Source organism: Perca fluviatilis, chromosome 20, assembly GCF_010015445.1.
Source record: "Perca fluviatilis chromosome 20, GENO_Pfluv_1.0, whole genome shotgun sequence".
NCBI classification, from domain to species: domain Eukaryota; kingdom Metazoa; phylum Chordata; class Actinopteri; order Perciformes; family Percidae; genus Perca; species Perca fluviatilis.
In genome coordinates this window covers 2453533-2470696 of record NC_053131.1, presented here as the reverse complement: position 1 = coordinate 2470696, position 17164 = coordinate 2453533, and the positions used below count along the sequence as shown (strand labels likewise).

The window sequence follows — 17164 nt, the reverse complement described above, 5'->3', positions numbered from 1 at the left end:
TCGACAGGAGATGAACCGGAAGATCTGAAATTCAATTAGCAAGTGATTCAGTAGGTATCCTTTTAATAGTAACTAGGAAGTTAACAAAGAACATAAAATACACAAAATATTCAATGTAATATTTTTATTTTACCTGAGTAGCATTCAAGGTTGTCTTGAAGCTCTTCGTTGATGAGATTTTTCTCCTTCAGTTCCTCCAGAAGAGCCTGCATGTTCATCTTGGCCCTCTTTTCTCTCCTCAAGGCATTACTCTTCTCCCGCTGCAGTTTCCTCACTCTCGCTGAGGCTTCTTCAAGTTTGGCCTTTATAGGCAAGCAGGCAATGCATACAAGTGGTCAGTGGCCTGCCGCTTGCAGCTCAAACTCCTCTCTCCAGTGGCTCCCTGTTGTTTTGCCAAAATATACAAATATATAAATAATACTTAACAATTCAATCTTCACTTTTCATTTCTGTGAGCCTAAATACATTTTTAATTCTCCAACAGAAAACAAAACAGCATACTTTTAAGAAATTGTATAGGATTGTCCACTTATAAGACAAAAATATGTTTTGTGGCTCTGGACAAAAATTCAATTAAATAAAAATAAAAAATCTCAGGACACTTTTCAAATAGAGCAGGTCTAGACCGAACTCCTTATAACATTTACAGAGACTCAACAGTACCACCATGAGCAAGACCTTGGCGACAAGAGCAAGGAAAAACTGCGTGTTAAGAGGCAGAAAACTGAAGGACAGATCCTTCAGCTCTAAGTGGGTGGTCGTCTGACTCGACCAGTTGGGGTGAGAGAGAGAGAGAGCGAGAGAGAGACTATTGGAACCACAAGCAGCCCAGCATTCAGAGAATGTAGTGTTCTAAAGGAGGTAATGGGGTACTATGAGCTCTTCAAGATATGAAGGAGCATGACCTTGAAGCACTTTATAGGTGAGGAGGAGGATTTTAAACAGACAGCAGCTCTGCTTGCTGGTCCCAACTCTGGGTTGGCTCTTTTGATTGAAAAGGTTGCCTACCCCTGGGTGTAGTTTCAATGTTCACACGTTTATTCATTCAAGTGTATTAGTGACCGAGCAAGCGAGATAGCCAGTAGTTCTCAAACCTTTTACAGAGTACCACCTCAAATAATATTGGGCTCTTAGACTACTAACACCATCATAGACCTTTCTGGGTACCACCAAGATAAAGGATTTAATATAACAAGCCATATGATGCTCTCATTTGTTTGACATTCCACATGCAAATACTCACAACATCAGGTCGAGGTGCATTGTGAGACAAGTCCATTGGCAGGTTGTCTTCCGCTCTTCTAGAGGTGGTTGTGCTTCTTGTTGCTACCAGCTAAAATGAACATAAGTAAAGACGTTTTGAGTGTCTAAAATGTGCTGTAATAAACAACACATTATATAACTTGCAGTAACAAAAACTAAAGTGACAATCACATATTGATATATCAATCTTATAACCTTGAATTATTGTTGGTCAATAAAACACATACCCTTTGAAGATGAGCTGGAAAGTTGAAAATGGTTGGCACAGCACCATCTTTAAGCCGGACATTCTGCCCCGTTCTGTCAAAGTCCTCACTCCTGAAGTGCTCACTGCAGAGCGGTGTCCTGTCAGAGGCAACAAAACCGTCCCTTCTTAGGGCAAGTTCCCACTGCCTCCTCATCTTTTCAGTTTTGGGAAACCTTAAAAACGTCAGAAATGTACCCAGATATATAAATTATTGTCAACATTTCCAACCCTTTTTTCCTTCTTTCAAAATTAATGGTGTGGACAAAAATACAAACCTAAATTATCATATGTTTGGGGTAATTGTATGTATGCATGTGTGCATGTATGTACTTGAGAATAAGACAACCACACTAAACTAGTTATAAAAAGGTGTCCAAAAGAAACATTCAGCGATTGTGTAAACAAACTCCTAACAAGCCTTGGGTCAACAACAATCTTGTAATACTATTATGTCATAGCCCTGCTGTTCCTGTATAACAGGACCTGTACTGTACATACATCCACTAAGTAACTAACCATTATCCCAAATGTCATCATAATATTGTCATATCTTACAGGTGAAAAGTGATCCCTTTCTCGTTTTGGGACTCCAGCGATTGGAGCATCCGTAGGCTGCACAAAAGTCTGGCATCTTCTCCTTTAAAGACAGCAATTTCCTGTATCATAATGTAAGATGTTTTTTAACAAACTAAACCGATTGGAAATCATGTGCAACTTAAGTTATATTGAAAAGAAAGAGCAATTCTGCCCCTCCCACTGATGTAAAATTGCTGTGTAGCAGCTAAACTGTAACGTTAGCTGCTACTAGATCTCACTCAAAGCTTCTTGTTATTAGCCAGTTAGGCTAATAACTACAACCACACTCACAGCTTCTTGTTATTAGCCAGCTAATAACTACAACCACATCTACAAAGATTGTAATTTAGACAAAAGATTAGTTGTCATAAAATCGTTATTGGTGTCAGTAAAACCTATATAATTGAACAGCTCGATTGTGGTCTCAGCCTTGATAACTTGCGCAAGTAGGCCTAGTTGTGATACACAACTATGCTGCACGATTAAGTCGTTTTTCGAAAAAGAAAAGCTGCAATTTCAACACGTTCAAGCATCCATAATTATAGCCACGTTAATAACGTTTGTAAGAAACCAAATCGTTTGTAAAGATTTCAGCGAGATAAGAGTATTTGTGTTCGTGCAGATCACTCACCTTACATCAGGTACCACAGAGCACGCCAGAAAGCTTGACTGTGACAAGATGGCTGCCGGTGATGACGTTAGAGACTCCGCCGTAAGACATCTAGCCTTTATATATATCTATGGTCTGTACACTCTGTCAAACTTCACTTGGAAACACACAGGAGTTGTTCGCATGGATCGTTTTATATCCTCCATATCACCTCCGGGGCTCCGTAAAGATGCGCCCACAGAAAAGGAAAAGACAACGTAAGTATATGATTATTAATGAAACGGCGAGCTAGTCTGTATTGTTTATTCTCGATCGTACAATGACTGTCTTTGTATGTTAAACAGTCTACTTAGACTTGGCAGTAATGTTATAAACCCCACCAAGTTTAAACGCGAGCAGCACAGAGCTGTGTGTCTGGCTGCTTTCAGCACCATTCATTACAGAGCTGAGCGGGTGAGTTGTTTTATAAAAGTGTATTTTTCTGGTCTTGTAATTTACAGAATTCAGTATGCCGTCTTCACAAACTGTAGCCTACCAGGCGCTACGAACCGAAGCAAGGGTAAGATTTAAAGAATATGCTTTCATAAAATTCATTTCATTCATTCTTAAGGACATAGATACGTTAATAGATACCGATCTTAACCGTACTTTATTTTTATTTTTTTTACAGACTAACCTCGCCTCATAACGAGGCCGTGACCTATATTTGCTCGGAGCTGTCTGTAAGTCCAGATTTACATGATGCTGATAATGACACCATTGTGTGTAAGTATTTTTTACTTTTTCATCTTTCCTTGTTTAGTTTTACTGTGACTTATGTTTTTTTATTCATACCACTCTCGTTTAATTGTTTTCCAGCTGCCTGTAAAACATATTACGAGACAGCACGCAGGAGCTTCAGCTAGAAACAACCAGATGTGGCATCGCGGGCAGAAGCTGTGAAGAGTTCAGCTCGGAGTCGGTCGAGAAGAAAAGAGGGTAAGATTAGATCCGTTGTTTAATGTGAATATTTTTCAGGTGCATTCATAGGTGTGTTGTGTCCATAAGCAGTGCATTGTGCAGTATTGATTGTCTTTATTGATTTTACAGCTGCTGGAAGCGAGACAGAGTGGGCTGGCAGCGGGTGAGGTGGACATTTGGAAGTGCGCCACCATAGACCTGATGATCCGAAATACAGTACAATGCATCACGTCTGGAAAATGGACCGAATTCAGACAGAATGCTGCCGGTTACCTACAGCTCCGAGGCGGCCGCAGGTTAGGGGTTGACGGTGCTGCTTCTCGTGAGCGTGGGATATTTGTTGTGTGTGTGTGTGTGTGTGTGTGTGTGTGTGTGTGTGTGTGTGTGTGTGTGTGTGTGTGTGTGTGTGTGTGTGTGCTGTGTGTCTCCTATGCTTTGTTCTGATTGCGTTTGTGTTTTGTGTCAATAAGCTCTATCTTTGAATAAACAGCACATTCCTGGCAAATCATTTTCCTTAGGATAACAATGACATGAATATACAACATAGCATATATGAAATAAATATATATAATACATAAATAAATATATATATATATATATATATATATATATATATATATATATATATATATAATAATAATTTTTACCGGTACATTTTGCATTCTCCCTGTCTTGCTTTTCAGCATGTTAATCTAGTCCCGGGGCACACATATCCAAACATTTTGGCATAAACTCTCAATAGCCCACTAAACATTGGACGTCGGATAGACGTGTAGATCATGTCTATATTGGGTCCGTCGGTCCATGACCAATTCTGGACATCTATTCAACGTCCAAACTAGGTCCACTATTTGGACGTCCAACCATGACCCAAGTTGGACGTCATATTGACGTTCAACATTTGACTTTTGAACTGGGTAATTTTTTTGGACGTCGGTTGGACGTCTATGGCAGGTGCAGGGAATGATTAATAAAAGTAATATTTTTTTATTTACAAATATCAACATTGTTGTTGTTGTCAACATGATTAATACATATGAATACAGATTATTTATAAACAAAACACGATTTATTATGTGTATGCTATTTATTTATTCATGTTTTTTTATTTTTACATTTTCACCTTTTTCTTTAACTGGTTTATTAGTTTTAAGAAGCCTAATCAAGTTATTTATTTATGCATATATGTATTTTTGCATTTATCTGTTTATTTATTTGGAAAGGCAATTTGTGGGAAATTAGAGTGTGGGTAGCCTATCTACAGTGACCCTTAATACATCCATGACAGTGACAGTTAGAAATCACAGACAGTTAAAGAAAGGAGAAAATCAATTGCATTCTTACTTCCGGAACCGGCTGTGGGCGGGACTCGGGACTGTTACCTCAATAGTCCCGCTCAAAAATCCCATTGATTTTCTCCATAAGGATTTAGAATGTCAGTCATGTCTACCCTCTGAGGTAGACTGACCATAGATAAGAACCAATAAGAACTGACCACAAGCTACGATCTTATGGAGAAAAACTACACTACCCACAATCCTAAGCGTAACAGCAACGTCTCTGACTGGTCCAACTCGCTGTTACCATAGAAACGTTTACCGTACCCGCGAAACCGCGAACGGCTATTGCGAGCTTCTATCACTGAAGTCTACCATAGTTTCTGTACACGGTCTTGTTTTTACATTTTAAATGTTTTTTTGTTGCGCCGAATCAAATGTGTTACGCTCACTATTCATCTCATAGCTGGTTGGCTTGGTTCCAGACTTAAAACTTAAGACTTAAAATTTAAACGTCAGAGCCGTAAAAAAGTGGGCGGTCACTGTTGAGCAACCAAAGATGAAAAAAAATAGTCAACGTCACTCTGATTGGCTGAGACAGCACATCATCATAACCCAACCAGTAAACAGCACTCTGATTCGCCGAGGCAACACGGCAGGCATTGGGCGCGATTTCGGTGTGTGTGTGTTCAAACATTGCAATGCAAACTAACGGCACAGCTTTTCAGCCTGCATTTCTGGTGAACCCATCGTTTTCCTCTAAACTGAAGGTAAGTTCGGTCAGCCTAGTGAATTCTATGTTCATGTGTATATATAGTGTTATTTACGTGTACGTAGGTAGTTTAGCGTTATTTTTCGTAAACTTCCCAAACCTGCTATGGTTACAGCCGCGAATGGTCAAGGGCATTAGCATGCCTTAACGGCACACATTTTTTGTTTTGCGTTAGCTTGCTGCACAGCACTCTCGGTTCATATTCTGTTTCGATGTTATTTTAGCTGCCCACGAGAGAACATGTGTAATGTACATGTAAACTGGTTGTAGCTTGCACTTTGATTCAAATTTGTATGACTATCTTAGGGTTGCTAACAGGGTAGGTAGGTAGCTAGCAAGCTAGCTAGCTAGCTAGCAGCTTGCCTTTTTGAGCGGCAAACTTGTCACGCACACATTCATTACTGACTGACTAGCTTGTTGCTAACTAGCTAGCGTCTGTATGGGATTCACAGATGATGCAAGGTTGATTGATGTTACCCTCAGTAATTTTTGTAGTTCATGATAGGAACATGATACGTATTGTTAACCATTAGAAGTGTTTTGTCTCTGATACCACTCCACTGGTACAAGAGGTGTACACTAGGTTGCATGTTATCTGGCAGCTATGTAGCTAGCTACCATTCTTTGCTAAAACCAAGCTAACTCGTTTTGGGTGTTCTAGGTTTTTTTTCTCCAACTCATTCACTCTGAATATCGTCAGAAATGATGTGTGAAATGTGTCAGGACACAGGCTGATGCTGCTTTTCTGTAACAGAGGCAGCAATTCTGATGTAAATCTACTCTTTGTTTATTCTGGTAGATTTTATCCGTGCCACTGAAGAGTGGCCATAGCAAAGTCCTTTTAGGCAAGTCCATCCACTCGGTGGCCTTATTACAACGTTTTTTGGGCACTTATCAGGCATCTATTTCGACAGAAATGCAGGCTTCATGACACCACTCAACTCAAAGTGCGTAATGTATTTGTAGGCTCTATGCTATCTTAGTTTGTAACACTGAAACACTTAATTGTTGTGTGATGGAGAATGAAACCTTTCAGGTGTTTAACCCATTATTTTTTGTATCTCAGGTGCTGTAAGGAGTGAGGTGTCCTTCCCTTTTTAAGAGAGAAACCACCTAAACAAGGTACGTTTTGTGATCTTATCCTCTTTCCTTTTGTACAGGCCCCAGTCAAATAAACAGTAAAACTAAACTAATTTGGATTAACGTCTGTGTTTACAGATGACTTTGAGAGTAAGACAGTGGCGAAAACGCCAAAGAGAACTGGATCAACTGCTACGTTATTCTGACGATGATGAACAAGAGGCCATTGGAAATAATTGCAACAGTGTGCCTGGGACTCCAAGTAGTTGCAGCAGTGACGATGTGCCTGGGACGCCAGATAGTTTGAGTGACAATGCTCTTGGGACATCAGATGATTTTGACACTGATGTGGACTATTGGTCTACTGACTCGGAACAGGAACCAAATGAAGCTGAAGTGACCAGCTTTGAGGACGAACTTAGACAGTGGGCCTTAGAGTACAGATTGACACACAGAGCGCTTAATGGTTTATTGTCCATATTAAGAAAGCAAGGGCACCTATTGCCTGTGGATTGCCGGACACTCCTTGCTACACCACAGCATAACACAACAGAGCCTAAATGTGGTGGGCAGTACAAGTACTACGGATTAGAAAATGGTATCTGTCGTTATTTAAGTCAGATGGAGAGTAATGATGTGCACCTCAGCGTAAACATTGATGGCATCCCACTTTTCAGAAGTAGTGGTGTCCAATTCTGGCCAATACAGGTGAAGTGTGGCCATTTTGAGCCATTCATTGTAGCCATGTTTAGTGGACAAAGTAAGCCAAGTCCTCTTGAGGAGTATTTAAAAGACTTTGTGACTGAATACAAACATCTCAAGGACAATGGAATAGTTTTTAAAGGCCAGACTTACACTGTCAATATTGATGCTCTGATTTGTGATGCGCCAGCAAGGGCGTATCTGAAATGTATTAAGGGTCATACTGCCTATGAGAGTTGTAAAAGATGTTTAATCAGAGGTACTCGTGTTGAGAGAAGAATAGTTTTCAGTGAACAGGAATGCACTTCTCGGACAGATGACTGTTTCTCCAGAGTGGAGTACAGTAACCACCAAACTGGTATCAGCCCCTTCATTGCTGCAGGAATTCCTTGTGTTAGCTCATTTGTCTTAGATTATATGCATATCGTCTGCTTGGGAGTAGTTAGGCGTCTGTTAATTTACTTGACTCGTGGCCCAAAAGTCTGTCGTTTATCTGTGAGGCAAAAGGATGCGATTTCTCAAAAACTAATTGCACTGAGAGGGAAGATGCCAAGTGAATTTGCTCGACAACCGCGGGGTTTGCATGAACTTGATAGGTGGAAAGCCACTGAACTACGGCAGTTTTTGCTGTACACAGGTCCTGTGGTTTTGAAAACTGTATTGTCCCCTGAAAAATACAAACACTTCTTCTCCTTGATGGTATCCATGTCGATAATGCTGGAGTCAGATGAGCGGATTCGAAATGCCTATCTCCAATATTCTCATGAGCTAATCAAACATTTTGTCATGTGCTGTGCTGACCTGTATGGCAAGACTTTTCCTGTATACAATGTACATGCACTAATTCATCTCCAAGAGGATGCCAGCCACTTCAACTGTTCCTTGAATGACATTTCCTGTTTTCCATTTGAAAACTACCTGCAGCAAGTCAAGAAACACGTGAGGAGCGGGAGAAGTCCCTTGGAACAAGTGACCAGGCGTTTGTCTGAAATTGAGCATTCAGAAGTGGACAATAGCCAAAGACGCCCTGAAGTGCTTGTCTCTCTTAAAGAAAAGGACAGTTGTTTTCTTTTGAGGGACAACAGCTTTGCGTTTGTTCGACAGAAAAATGCAGACGGGACTTTTGCTTGTGAAATTCTGCGCCAGCGTCACACTTCACCATTATTTCACCAACCGTGTAGCTCTGGCCTTCTGAACATAGTGTGCATAGGAAATGGTCATGTCAGGATGAAAAATGCACTACTGCAAGAAAGGGATCTGTTCCGGAAGGTGGCCTGCCTCCCACAAGAAGCTGGTGGTTTTGTCCTCATACCCCTTCGCCATGGTCTGGAACACACACATTAAGGTTCAATTTTCTTATTCTTTTAGCTAGATTCCATCAGGGATCATCATAGCTGATCACCTGTTACCATCAGTTTGTTTTCTGTATCTTCCTCGGTGACTCTTGCATGTCCTTTCTCACTGCATCCGTAAACCTCCCCGGGCCTCTCTCTGTCCTCACAATATCCTACTCCCAACGTAACCCTCATCGCTCTTCCGTGCATGTCCAAACCGTCTCAACCTCTGAACTTTGAACTAAAATGAAAAAAAACTTAAAGTAACATGCATATGATTTCCTTTCCAAGTCATGTACACGAGGGCTGTTTGGAGGGAGGGTACCCGAGAGGAGGAGGGGGTGTAGTTCGGCGTGGATCGACAGAATTGAAACCGGCAGAAAATGGCCACGAAAATGCCAGCGACAAAACAGAAAAAGCTATAAAGGACCAAATTAACCCCCAAGATGACTGGATGGCATTCTCATTGATCAAAACAAAAATTACTTCAGGCAAGTTTTGCGTAGATGAATAGAAAATTAAATGCATTTCCAAGTCAATATTGTTGAATTGTTTTTAAGGTGAATTGTCTAATTTCTAGATAAGCGTCGTGAATGTGACACCTACAACCTGACCAGCCAGGCGGAGGATGAGGACGATGAGGTGATTAGATTGACAAGGAAACGAACTAAAAAAGGAATTTCAGAGGGTTTTGTTGGAAATGGTATGTTTCTCATTCTCAAATACTTTATACATTTGAAATATAAAATCGGTTGATATAAATTGGGCCTCAAACTTGAGACATCAATGTTTGTTCTTGCAGAATTAACAGATTCGGATGAGGAGTGTGTCAGGGGTAATGGGTTTTCTCTTAATTCATTTTTTAATTCCAGTTTCAAAATGAATCAAATTCTTTAAGATTTATATATTTTTGGATATGCTTCGTTTTGTATTATTACCTCTGTATAGGTGTCAAGCTATCCACCTTCCCTACTGCACCAAGGAAGCTGCAGCCCATTGAGAACACAAATATGTTGCACAATACTTGTGAGTACTTATGTCAACTTAAGAAGCATGATAATGTGCTATGTACAACATGAGTCACAGGCTCTTTCATGTGTTTTAGCCCACGAAGATGGAGCCATGTCTGGCCAAGTGGAGCATGCGGACAGTCCCTGGGGCAGTGAAATGTCAACTCCTAGTGAGTATTTACTTTTCCCCTTGCACCAACCATCACACTGCACAAAGTCATAGTCCATTCAAGACGAGTGGTTTCTCACTGCTTGTGAATTAAATAAGGTAATCTCTCTTAAATATACATAATGTAAGTAGTTACAGGCTCTTTCATGTGTTTCAGCCCACGAAGATGGAGCCATGTCTGGCCAAGTGGAGCGTGCGGACAGTCCCCGGGGCAGTGAAATGTCCACTTACAGTGAGTATTTACTTTTCCCCTTGCACCAACCATCGCACTGCACAAAGTCAGTCCATTCAAGACAAGTGGTTTCTCACTGCTTGTGAATTAAGCATAGTAATGACTCAAGTATTTCCATCCATCTTTGTCCGCTTATCCGGTGTCGGGTCGCGGAGGCAGCAGCTCCAGCAAGTATTTCATTATTAAGTTAGTATTATGCAACATGACTGTACTTACAGGCTGACTCATGTGTTTCAGACTCTGTAAGTCAACCCTGGGATGGCCTTGTGGAAGCCTTCTCTGGTCCGGAGAAATGTGCCGCCAGATCTCGGCGCAAGGAAATGTCCAGTGAGTTATTCACTTTATCCGTTGCACCAACCAAAAGTCTATTCAGGACAAAGTGTTAATCACTGCTTGAGAATAAAGTTTGGAAATGATTTCTTTTACAGGCTTAATGAAATGTTTCAGACTTGTCTGGCTTAGAGGAGCCAATTATTTTTTTGTTTCATTTCAATATTGTACATCTTTGAATATTCTTTGTTTTCTTCGCTGTCAAGATGCAAGCACAGCACCTCGAGAGCAGAGACCTGTCGACACCCAGTGAGTATTCATCGCATCACACTTTAAACACTCACTTTTGTATTTCGTCAGGCCTTGTGAAATGTAAGAATATTCTGTGTTTTTTTTATCAGGATCTCGTCATGAAGCAACAGATCATGCAAGGGGTGGCTATCGCTCCAGGTAAAGAAGCAGGACAGGGCACAGCGTCAGTAGTGGCTGGCTTCTACTGGTTGGTCTCCAGCCCTTATTTTTGGTCAACCAGTAGGGGTTGGTCTGTTTCAGTGTTAAAACATGTTGTCAGTTATAAATGTATGGCCAAGTGATTCAATTTAAATGTTAATAGGTCCAGCAGTAGGTCCAGCGGTGGATCCAGCATCAGGTCCAGGCACAGTGATTGTTCAAGGCACACCTTCAGGTCCAGACATGATGGGTCTCTGCACAATGATGGTGCGACGCACACAGTTTTTATATTGCTGCTATATTACGTTGTATATGACTAATAAATCGTCCTTGTATCTTGTACAGTCAGGTCCAGACTTAACTGGTCACGGCACAGGCATGACCGATCCCGTAGTGATGCCCCCAGTCCCCCGGCCAGGTCCACACATAATGATAGATTGTGGCGATGTGATAACCGATCCCGTAGTGACGCTCCCAGTCCTCTGGCCAGGTCCACACATGACAGATCACAGCACGGTGATTTTAGCAGCCCCCCTATGACAGGCATGGTGAGTTGTCGGCTGAGTTCACGTTCACACTACACTCAATTAGGATAATTTTGCTATTCAGGTAGTGATCCTATCACCCTGGCTGCCTGTTCACATTACACAGTGCACACATTGCTCTAAACAAGAAATCGAGTAATTTAGAATACCTTATTGCAGCAGGTGGTTCACACATTGGCTGAATTCCAATATCCTCATCAGGCCCTATGCACTGAACCTGCATTGATTTCATTGGTTGAACTAGTGTGAATAAATTCCTGATTGGCTAATTCATGCCAGTTTATTATCTGAGGGTGGGTATTGAAATCCATCCACTAAAAACCTAATTACTCCTTATCTAGGAATCAGACTGATAGGAATTGATTCCTATAATAGGATTGGAAATAGGATTACTTTGTGTTCACACTACCAGTACATTCAATCATGATAGGATGCAATTCTTAATTGCAGTGACAATGTGAGCGCAGCCTAAATGTTGCAATTTTCATCAAAGTACTTTGCAGTTTAGCAAGTTTTATAGATGTACATCTAATCATGATGATATTGCAGATTCATTATTTTTTTGTGCTTCAGATGCAGTGACTGAGACTGGGAGATGGGCCTTCCCATTGCCTTGGGGTGGTAAGTATTTATCTATTGGCAGTGGAGAAGACACTTTCAATAGTACCACCTTCTCTCTGCTTTTCAATCATAGCCATGGCTTGATTTACATCATGTCAGATGATGACATTTCTTTGGACTTTTGTCTTTTCTCCAACTCTGCTGTACTGATTACAAAAACAATTGTGAGTTAGCTAACCTTGCTATTCTAATTGGAGCATTGTAATCATCAACAAATGTGTTTATTTCAGTGTTCCAGAAAAAGGTCCTGAGCCTACTGGTCGACATCCGCCATCGCCTGAAGGAAACGCAGCCTGCCTCTTCAGCTGTCCTTATAGAGAGGATTGACACCATGGAGGACTTTGAGTTACAGGAGCAACACTTCTCTGATGCACAGGCCTTTGATACCCTGGTAGGTTTTACAAGTCTGGAATTAATGGATAGCCTAGAATAAAATAATACAGTGCATTTGCACGGATTCCTCTGGGGAGTGTCAGTCAACTTTATTATGGACTTATTCCAACAGGTGCTGCAAATTTCAAGAATCGGTGGGCGGAACACCAAGGACTGTGTCCACAAAGTGTTGGACAGGTATCTACAACATTTTCTGCATGTTCTCATTTGCCTTCTTTCTGAGCATGTCAGAATAGCTGAAAATGAAATGAATTGAGATTATAGACCAGCTGTGCTTGACAAGGAGATAAGTAGAGGGATAAAAGGAGGACCACCCTAGGGGACACGGATCAACTAGTGTAGGGTTTATTGCATGTGTAATGATGTTCCTAAATATATCCTTCACATTAACTTATTGAAATATATTTTTCTTTAGGCTCTTCACCAACGGCCTCATGGCCAAATTTAATTTGAAGGGCAAGGGGAAAAGTGGGAAGCGCCCTTTAGCGGGGACAAAGGTTTATAGAGCAATACAAGGTAAGCCCAAGTTTCATGTTGACCAGTCTATAATAACTTTATAACAATTCCATGGAGTCCAGTGTGTTTCCAAGCACAGATCCAGCTGATTAGCTTACATCGCTAATATATGGGGCACAGGGACACTCAAATTAAGTCACTATTTAATACCACCAAAACGGCTCAAAATATCACCACACCTTAACGTTAGCATAATGAGGGTCCCTAAATGTTAACTGAAAGCATTGAGAATGTTGTAAGTGTACAGATAAGTTATTGAAAAGATAGATTATAAAGACGTCACGTTCATGTTTACATGCGGGCGCACACGCTCCTGTTCGGTGGCCATAGCTTCACTGTCCGCAGATACACCACTGGTTTCCCGAAGTACAAGGCTGTGTTGCAGCATTGACTACCGGTGGCTACCGGCTTGAAAAGGTAAGGATGTCCATCAAACTGAAAGGGTTCGTTGTCGATGTTTTGAAATTCGATTGAATAATCCGCCATCTCTTTAGTGTATATCCTGTGGAAGCACTAGCTAGTCTGTTGTTGCGTTGAGGGCTTCTCTTATGCGCTCAGTGCTTTCTTCCGGCAACATCGGACCATGGGAGATTCCACGTTGCATGGCGTTCGGCTAGTCATGACTGGTTTCCAAGATGGCGCCCGCATGTAAACATGAACGTGACTGTCTTTATAATCTATCTTTTCAATAAACTATCTGTACACTTACAACATTATAAATGCTTCGGTTAACATTTAGGGACCCTCATTATCCTAATGTTAAGGTGTGGGGATATTTTAAGCCGTTTTGTTGGTATTAAATAGCGATTTAATTTGAGTGTCCCTGTGCCCCATATACTAGCGTTGTAAGCTAATCAGCAGTCCGTGCTAGCATGAAAACCAGAGAACGACAGAGTGGGTACACATTAAAGTCCAGATCGGGCCAAAATTTTCTGTCCGAGTCCGGCCCGCGTCCAACAGAGCCATGTCTGAACCCGGCCCGAGCCCGACAGGCATTAAGAGATTAAAATCTCTCTTTTTTTCCTCATACTAGTTACACATGTAGGCTACGTTTTGTTTGTGTGGAAAGCCCTTTTTTATTAAGCAACTGTAGGAAGGCATTCGGAAATGTCAACAGATAAGCGCATCAGCGCGCACGGGGCAACAAGTGCACGTTAATAAGCTGTTAAAATGTCCAATGGGTTAACCTCTCCTGATCGCTTCGTTTCCGACTGTGATCAGAAAACCAGGGGAGACTCATTACCTCCAGGGCCCACATTATAACATGAATAACCACTAACTCTGCTCCGGTTGTATAACACGTCTGCTTCCTCTTTCTCTCTCTCTTCTGCCCACTTACAGTGCCTTGCGAAAGTATTCGGCCCCCTTGAACTTTTCGACCTTTTGCCACATTTCAGGCCTCAAACATAAAGATATAAAACTGTAATTTTTTGTGAAGAATCAACAACAAGTGGGACACAATCATGAAGTGGAACGAAATTTATTGGATATTTCAAACCTTTTAAACAAATAAAAAACTGAAATATTGGGCGTGCAAAATTATTCAGCCCCCTTAAGTTAATACTTTGTAGCGCCACCTTTTGCTGCGATTACAGCTGTAAGTCGCTTGGGGTATGTCTCTATCAGTTTTGCACATCGAGAGAAATCTTTGAAATCTTTGCCCATTCCTCGTGCAAAACAGCTTGCGCTCAGTGAGGTTGATGGATGGGTGTGTCGTAGCCGCAGTTTTCAGTTCTTTCCACAGATATCTCGATGGATTCAGGTCTGGACTTTGACTTGGCCATTCTAACACCTGGATATGTTTATTTGTGAACCATTCCATTGTAGATTTTGCTTTATGTTTTGGATCATTGTCTTGTTGGAAGACAAATCGGCTCCCCCAGTCTCAGGTCTTTTGCAGACTCCATCAGGTTTTCTTCCAGAATGGTCCTGTATTTGGCTCCATCCATCTTCCCATCAATTTTAACCATCTTCCCTGTCCCTGCTGAAGAAAAACAGACCCAAACCATGATGCTGCCACCACCATGTTTGACAGTGGGGATGGTGTGTTCAGGGTGATGAGCTGTGTTGCTTTTACGCCAACATAACGTTTTGCATTGTTGCCAAAAGTTCGATTTTGGTTTCATCTGACCACAGCACCTTCTTCCACATGTTTGGTGTGTCTCCCAGGTGGCTTTTGGCAAACTTTAAACGACACTTTTTATGGATATCTTTAAGAAATGGCTTTCTTCTTGCCACTCTTCCATAAAGGCCAGATTTGTGCAGTATACGACTGATTGTTGTCCTATGGACAGAGTCTCCCACCTCAGCTGTAGATCTCTGCAGTTCATCCAGAGTGATCATGGGCCTCTTGGCTGCATCTCTGATCAGTCTTCTCATTGTATGAGCTGAAAGTTTAGAGGGACGGCCGGGTCTTCGTAGATTTGTAGTGGTCTGATACTCCTTCCATTTCAATATTATCGCTTGCACAGTGCTCCTTGGGATGTTTAAAGCTTGGGAAATCTTTTTGTATCCAAATCCGGCTTTAAACTTCCACAACAGTATCTCGGACCTGCCTGGTGTGTTCCTTGTTCTTCATGATGCTCTCTGCGCTTTAAACGGACCTCTGAGACTATCACAGAACAGATGCATTTATACGGAGACTTGATTACACACAGCTGGATTCTATTTATCATCATTAGTCATTTAGGTCAACATTGGATCATTCAGAGATCCTCACTGAACTTCTGGAGAGAGTTTGCTGCACTGAAAGTAAAGGGGCTGAATAATTTTGCACGCCCACTTTTTCAGTTTTTTATTTGTTAAAAAAGTTTGAAATAGCCAATGAATTTCGTTCCACTTCATAATTGGGACCCACTTGTTGTTGATTCTTTACAAAAAATTACAGTTTTATATCTTTATGTTTGAGGCCTGAAATGTGGCAAAAGGTCGAAACGTTCAAGGGGGCCGAATACTTTTGCAAGGCACTGTACTACACACACTCACTCACACACACACAAACCCACACGCACTGAGCTCTCTTAAAAGGAGCCGCAGCACCATTTTACAACAAATGCCTTATCGCGCTGATGTGACCGAGCCCGACCATAATTTCTAAATATCTGTCCGAACCCAGCCCTGTCCGTCGGGTACCGTCTGGACCCATTGGCCTCGGGTCGGGTATCCATGCCTTAGTACACATCTGTTATTAACCCCTAGGTTCGTTTTGCACCGGAATTGTCCTTTATCCAGTATTGGTAGTGGAAACATATTTTTGCTTACAAATGGGGACTTGGGTGTATGACTGCAGATTTCCTTTGCATGTATCTAAATCATGTCTTTTTCTGCTTGTGCAGAAGGGCTCATGAAATTTGATTCTGCAGCCACTGAGGAGTACATCAAGGTGATTGTGTCCTAACACCTGAAGCACGCACCGCAAAGACGTGGAGGTGGAGGATTCCTTACGCCCTGATGAGCCAAGCCTACAGGACTTTTAAGAGTTCAATTAAGGTTGCATGGTTGAAAGATTAATCATTTGATCAATTAGTTGTCAGCTTTGAACTTGTTTAATGATTAATCATATTTTATTGGAACCAAGGAAAATTTGGTTTTGAATCTGATAAAAAAAATTCAACACCTTGTAAAGTTACCGGTAATCGCCAACTATTTTGATAATCGATTAGTCGGCTTGAGTTTTTTTTTTTTTTCAAGACAAAAGTAGAACTTCTCTGATGTCAGCGTGTTAAATGTGAATATGTTCTAGTTTCTTCTCTCCTGTGTGACAGTAAACTGAAGATCTTTGAGTTGTGGACAAAACAAGACATTTGAGAACATCATCTTGGGCTTTGGGAAACACTGTTCCACATTTTTCACCATTTTATAGACCAAACAATACAGAAAATAATCAACAGATTAACTATGAAAATAATCGTTATTTGCAGCCTTACTTGCATGGGTTCTTATACTGAATGGGGATACTGTTGATGTATAACTGTGCTAATGTTTTTCTGCTTTCTATAGCTCTGCATGGCTTACTGAGAAAGCTTATGTGTTGCTCTAGCGGTCTGTGTGGTGTCTTACTTCTGTCTGTATAGTTTAACCTGTACTAATGTCTTGCTGTTTCCTGTTCTGGTCTAAAATCATCTGCCCAAAGGACTA

The 17164-nt window shown here is 41.3% G+C and overlaps 3 protein-coding genes across 5 annotated transcripts; 2 read left to right on the top strand and 1 right to left on the bottom strand.

Moving 5' to 3' along the window:
• Window positions 1-241: 241 nt before the first annotated feature.
• Window positions 242-2743, bottom strand: LOC120549189 (THAP domain-containing protein 6-like). 2 transcript variants are annotated; one of them, XM_039785901.1, is made up of 5 exons: window positions 2718-2743; window positions 2066-2166; window positions 1491-1683; window positions 1244-1333; window positions 242-382 (listed from the first exon to the last, which is right to left on the bottom strand). In XM_039785901.1, exons 2-5 carry the CDS (start codon window positions 2113-2115, stop codon window positions 305-307), a joined length of 411 nt encoding a protein of 136 aa, XP_039641835.1. In that variant the 5' UTR covers window positions 2116-2166; window positions 2718-2743; the 3' UTR covers window positions 242-304. The 2 variants fall into 2 exon arrangements, with proteins under 2 accessions (XP_039641835.1, XP_039641834.1); XM_039785900.1 differs by lacking the exon at window positions 2718-2743 and having other exon boundaries at window positions 2066-2615.
• A 2134-nt stretch (window positions 2744-4877) lies between these two features.
• Window positions 4878-9161, top strand: LOC120549188. 2 transcript variants are annotated; one of them, XM_039785897.1, is made up of 3 exons: window positions 4878-6827; window positions 6924-8832; window positions 9113-9161. In XM_039785897.1, exon 2 carries the CDS (start codon window positions 6924-6926, stop codon window positions 8829-8831), a length of 1908 nt encoding a protein of 635 aa, XP_039641831.1. In that variant the 5' UTR covers window positions 4878-6827; the 3' UTR covers window position 8832; window positions 9113-9161. The 2 variants fall into 2 exon arrangements, with proteins under 2 accessions (XP_039641831.1, XP_039641832.1); XM_039785898.1 differs by having other exon boundaries at window positions 6924-9147.
• Window positions 9162-9235: 74 nt separating this feature from the next.
• On the top strand, window positions 9236-16424 carry LOC120548877. Its single transcript, XM_039785392.1, has 14 exons — window positions 9236-9312; window positions 9402-9524; window positions 9624-9656; window positions 9770-9847; window positions 9927-10001; window positions 10158-10232; window positions 10470-10559; window positions 10661-10800; window positions 10904-10981; window positions 11298-11370; window positions 12349-12509; window positions 12624-12688; window positions 12927-13027; window positions 16363-16424. Exons 1-14 carry the CDS (start codon window positions 9276-9278, stop codon window positions 16422-16424), a joined length of 1191 nt encoding a protein of 396 aa, XP_039641326.1. The 5' UTR covers window positions 9236-9275.
• The last annotated feature ends 740 nt before the right edge of the window (window positions 16425-17164 follow it).

Bases quoted from the DNA above. Each gene is read 5' to 3' on its own strand.
- LOC120549189 (XM_039785900.1), bottom strand. From the start codon at position 2,175: ATGATACAGGAAATTGCTGTCTTTAAAGGAGAAGATGCCAGACTTTTG. The intron at 1,334-1,490 runs GTATGTGTTTTA...TGTTCATTTTAG, and splicing joins TTCCAGCTCATCTTCAAAGG to CTGGTAGCAACAAGAAGCAC. The intron at 383-1,243 runs GTGAGTATTTGC...GCAAAACAACAG, and splicing joins ATGCACCTCGACCTGATGTT to GGAGCCACTGGAGAGAGGAG.
- LOC120549188 (XM_039785897.1), top strand. From the start codon at position 6,924: ATGACTTTGAGAGTAAGACAGTGGCGAAAACGCCAAAGAGAACTGGAT.
- LOC120548877 (XM_039785392.1), top strand. From the start codon at position 9,276: ATGGCATTCTCATTGATCAAAACAAAAATTACTTCAG. The intron at 10,801-10,903 runs GTCGACACCCAG...TTTTTTTATCAG, and splicing joins CACCTCGAGAGCAGAGACCT to GATCTCGTCATGAAGCAACA. The intron at 12,510-12,623 runs GTAGGTTTTACA...TTATTCCAACAG, and splicing joins CACAGGCCTTTGATACCCTG to GTGCTGCAAATTTCAAGAAT.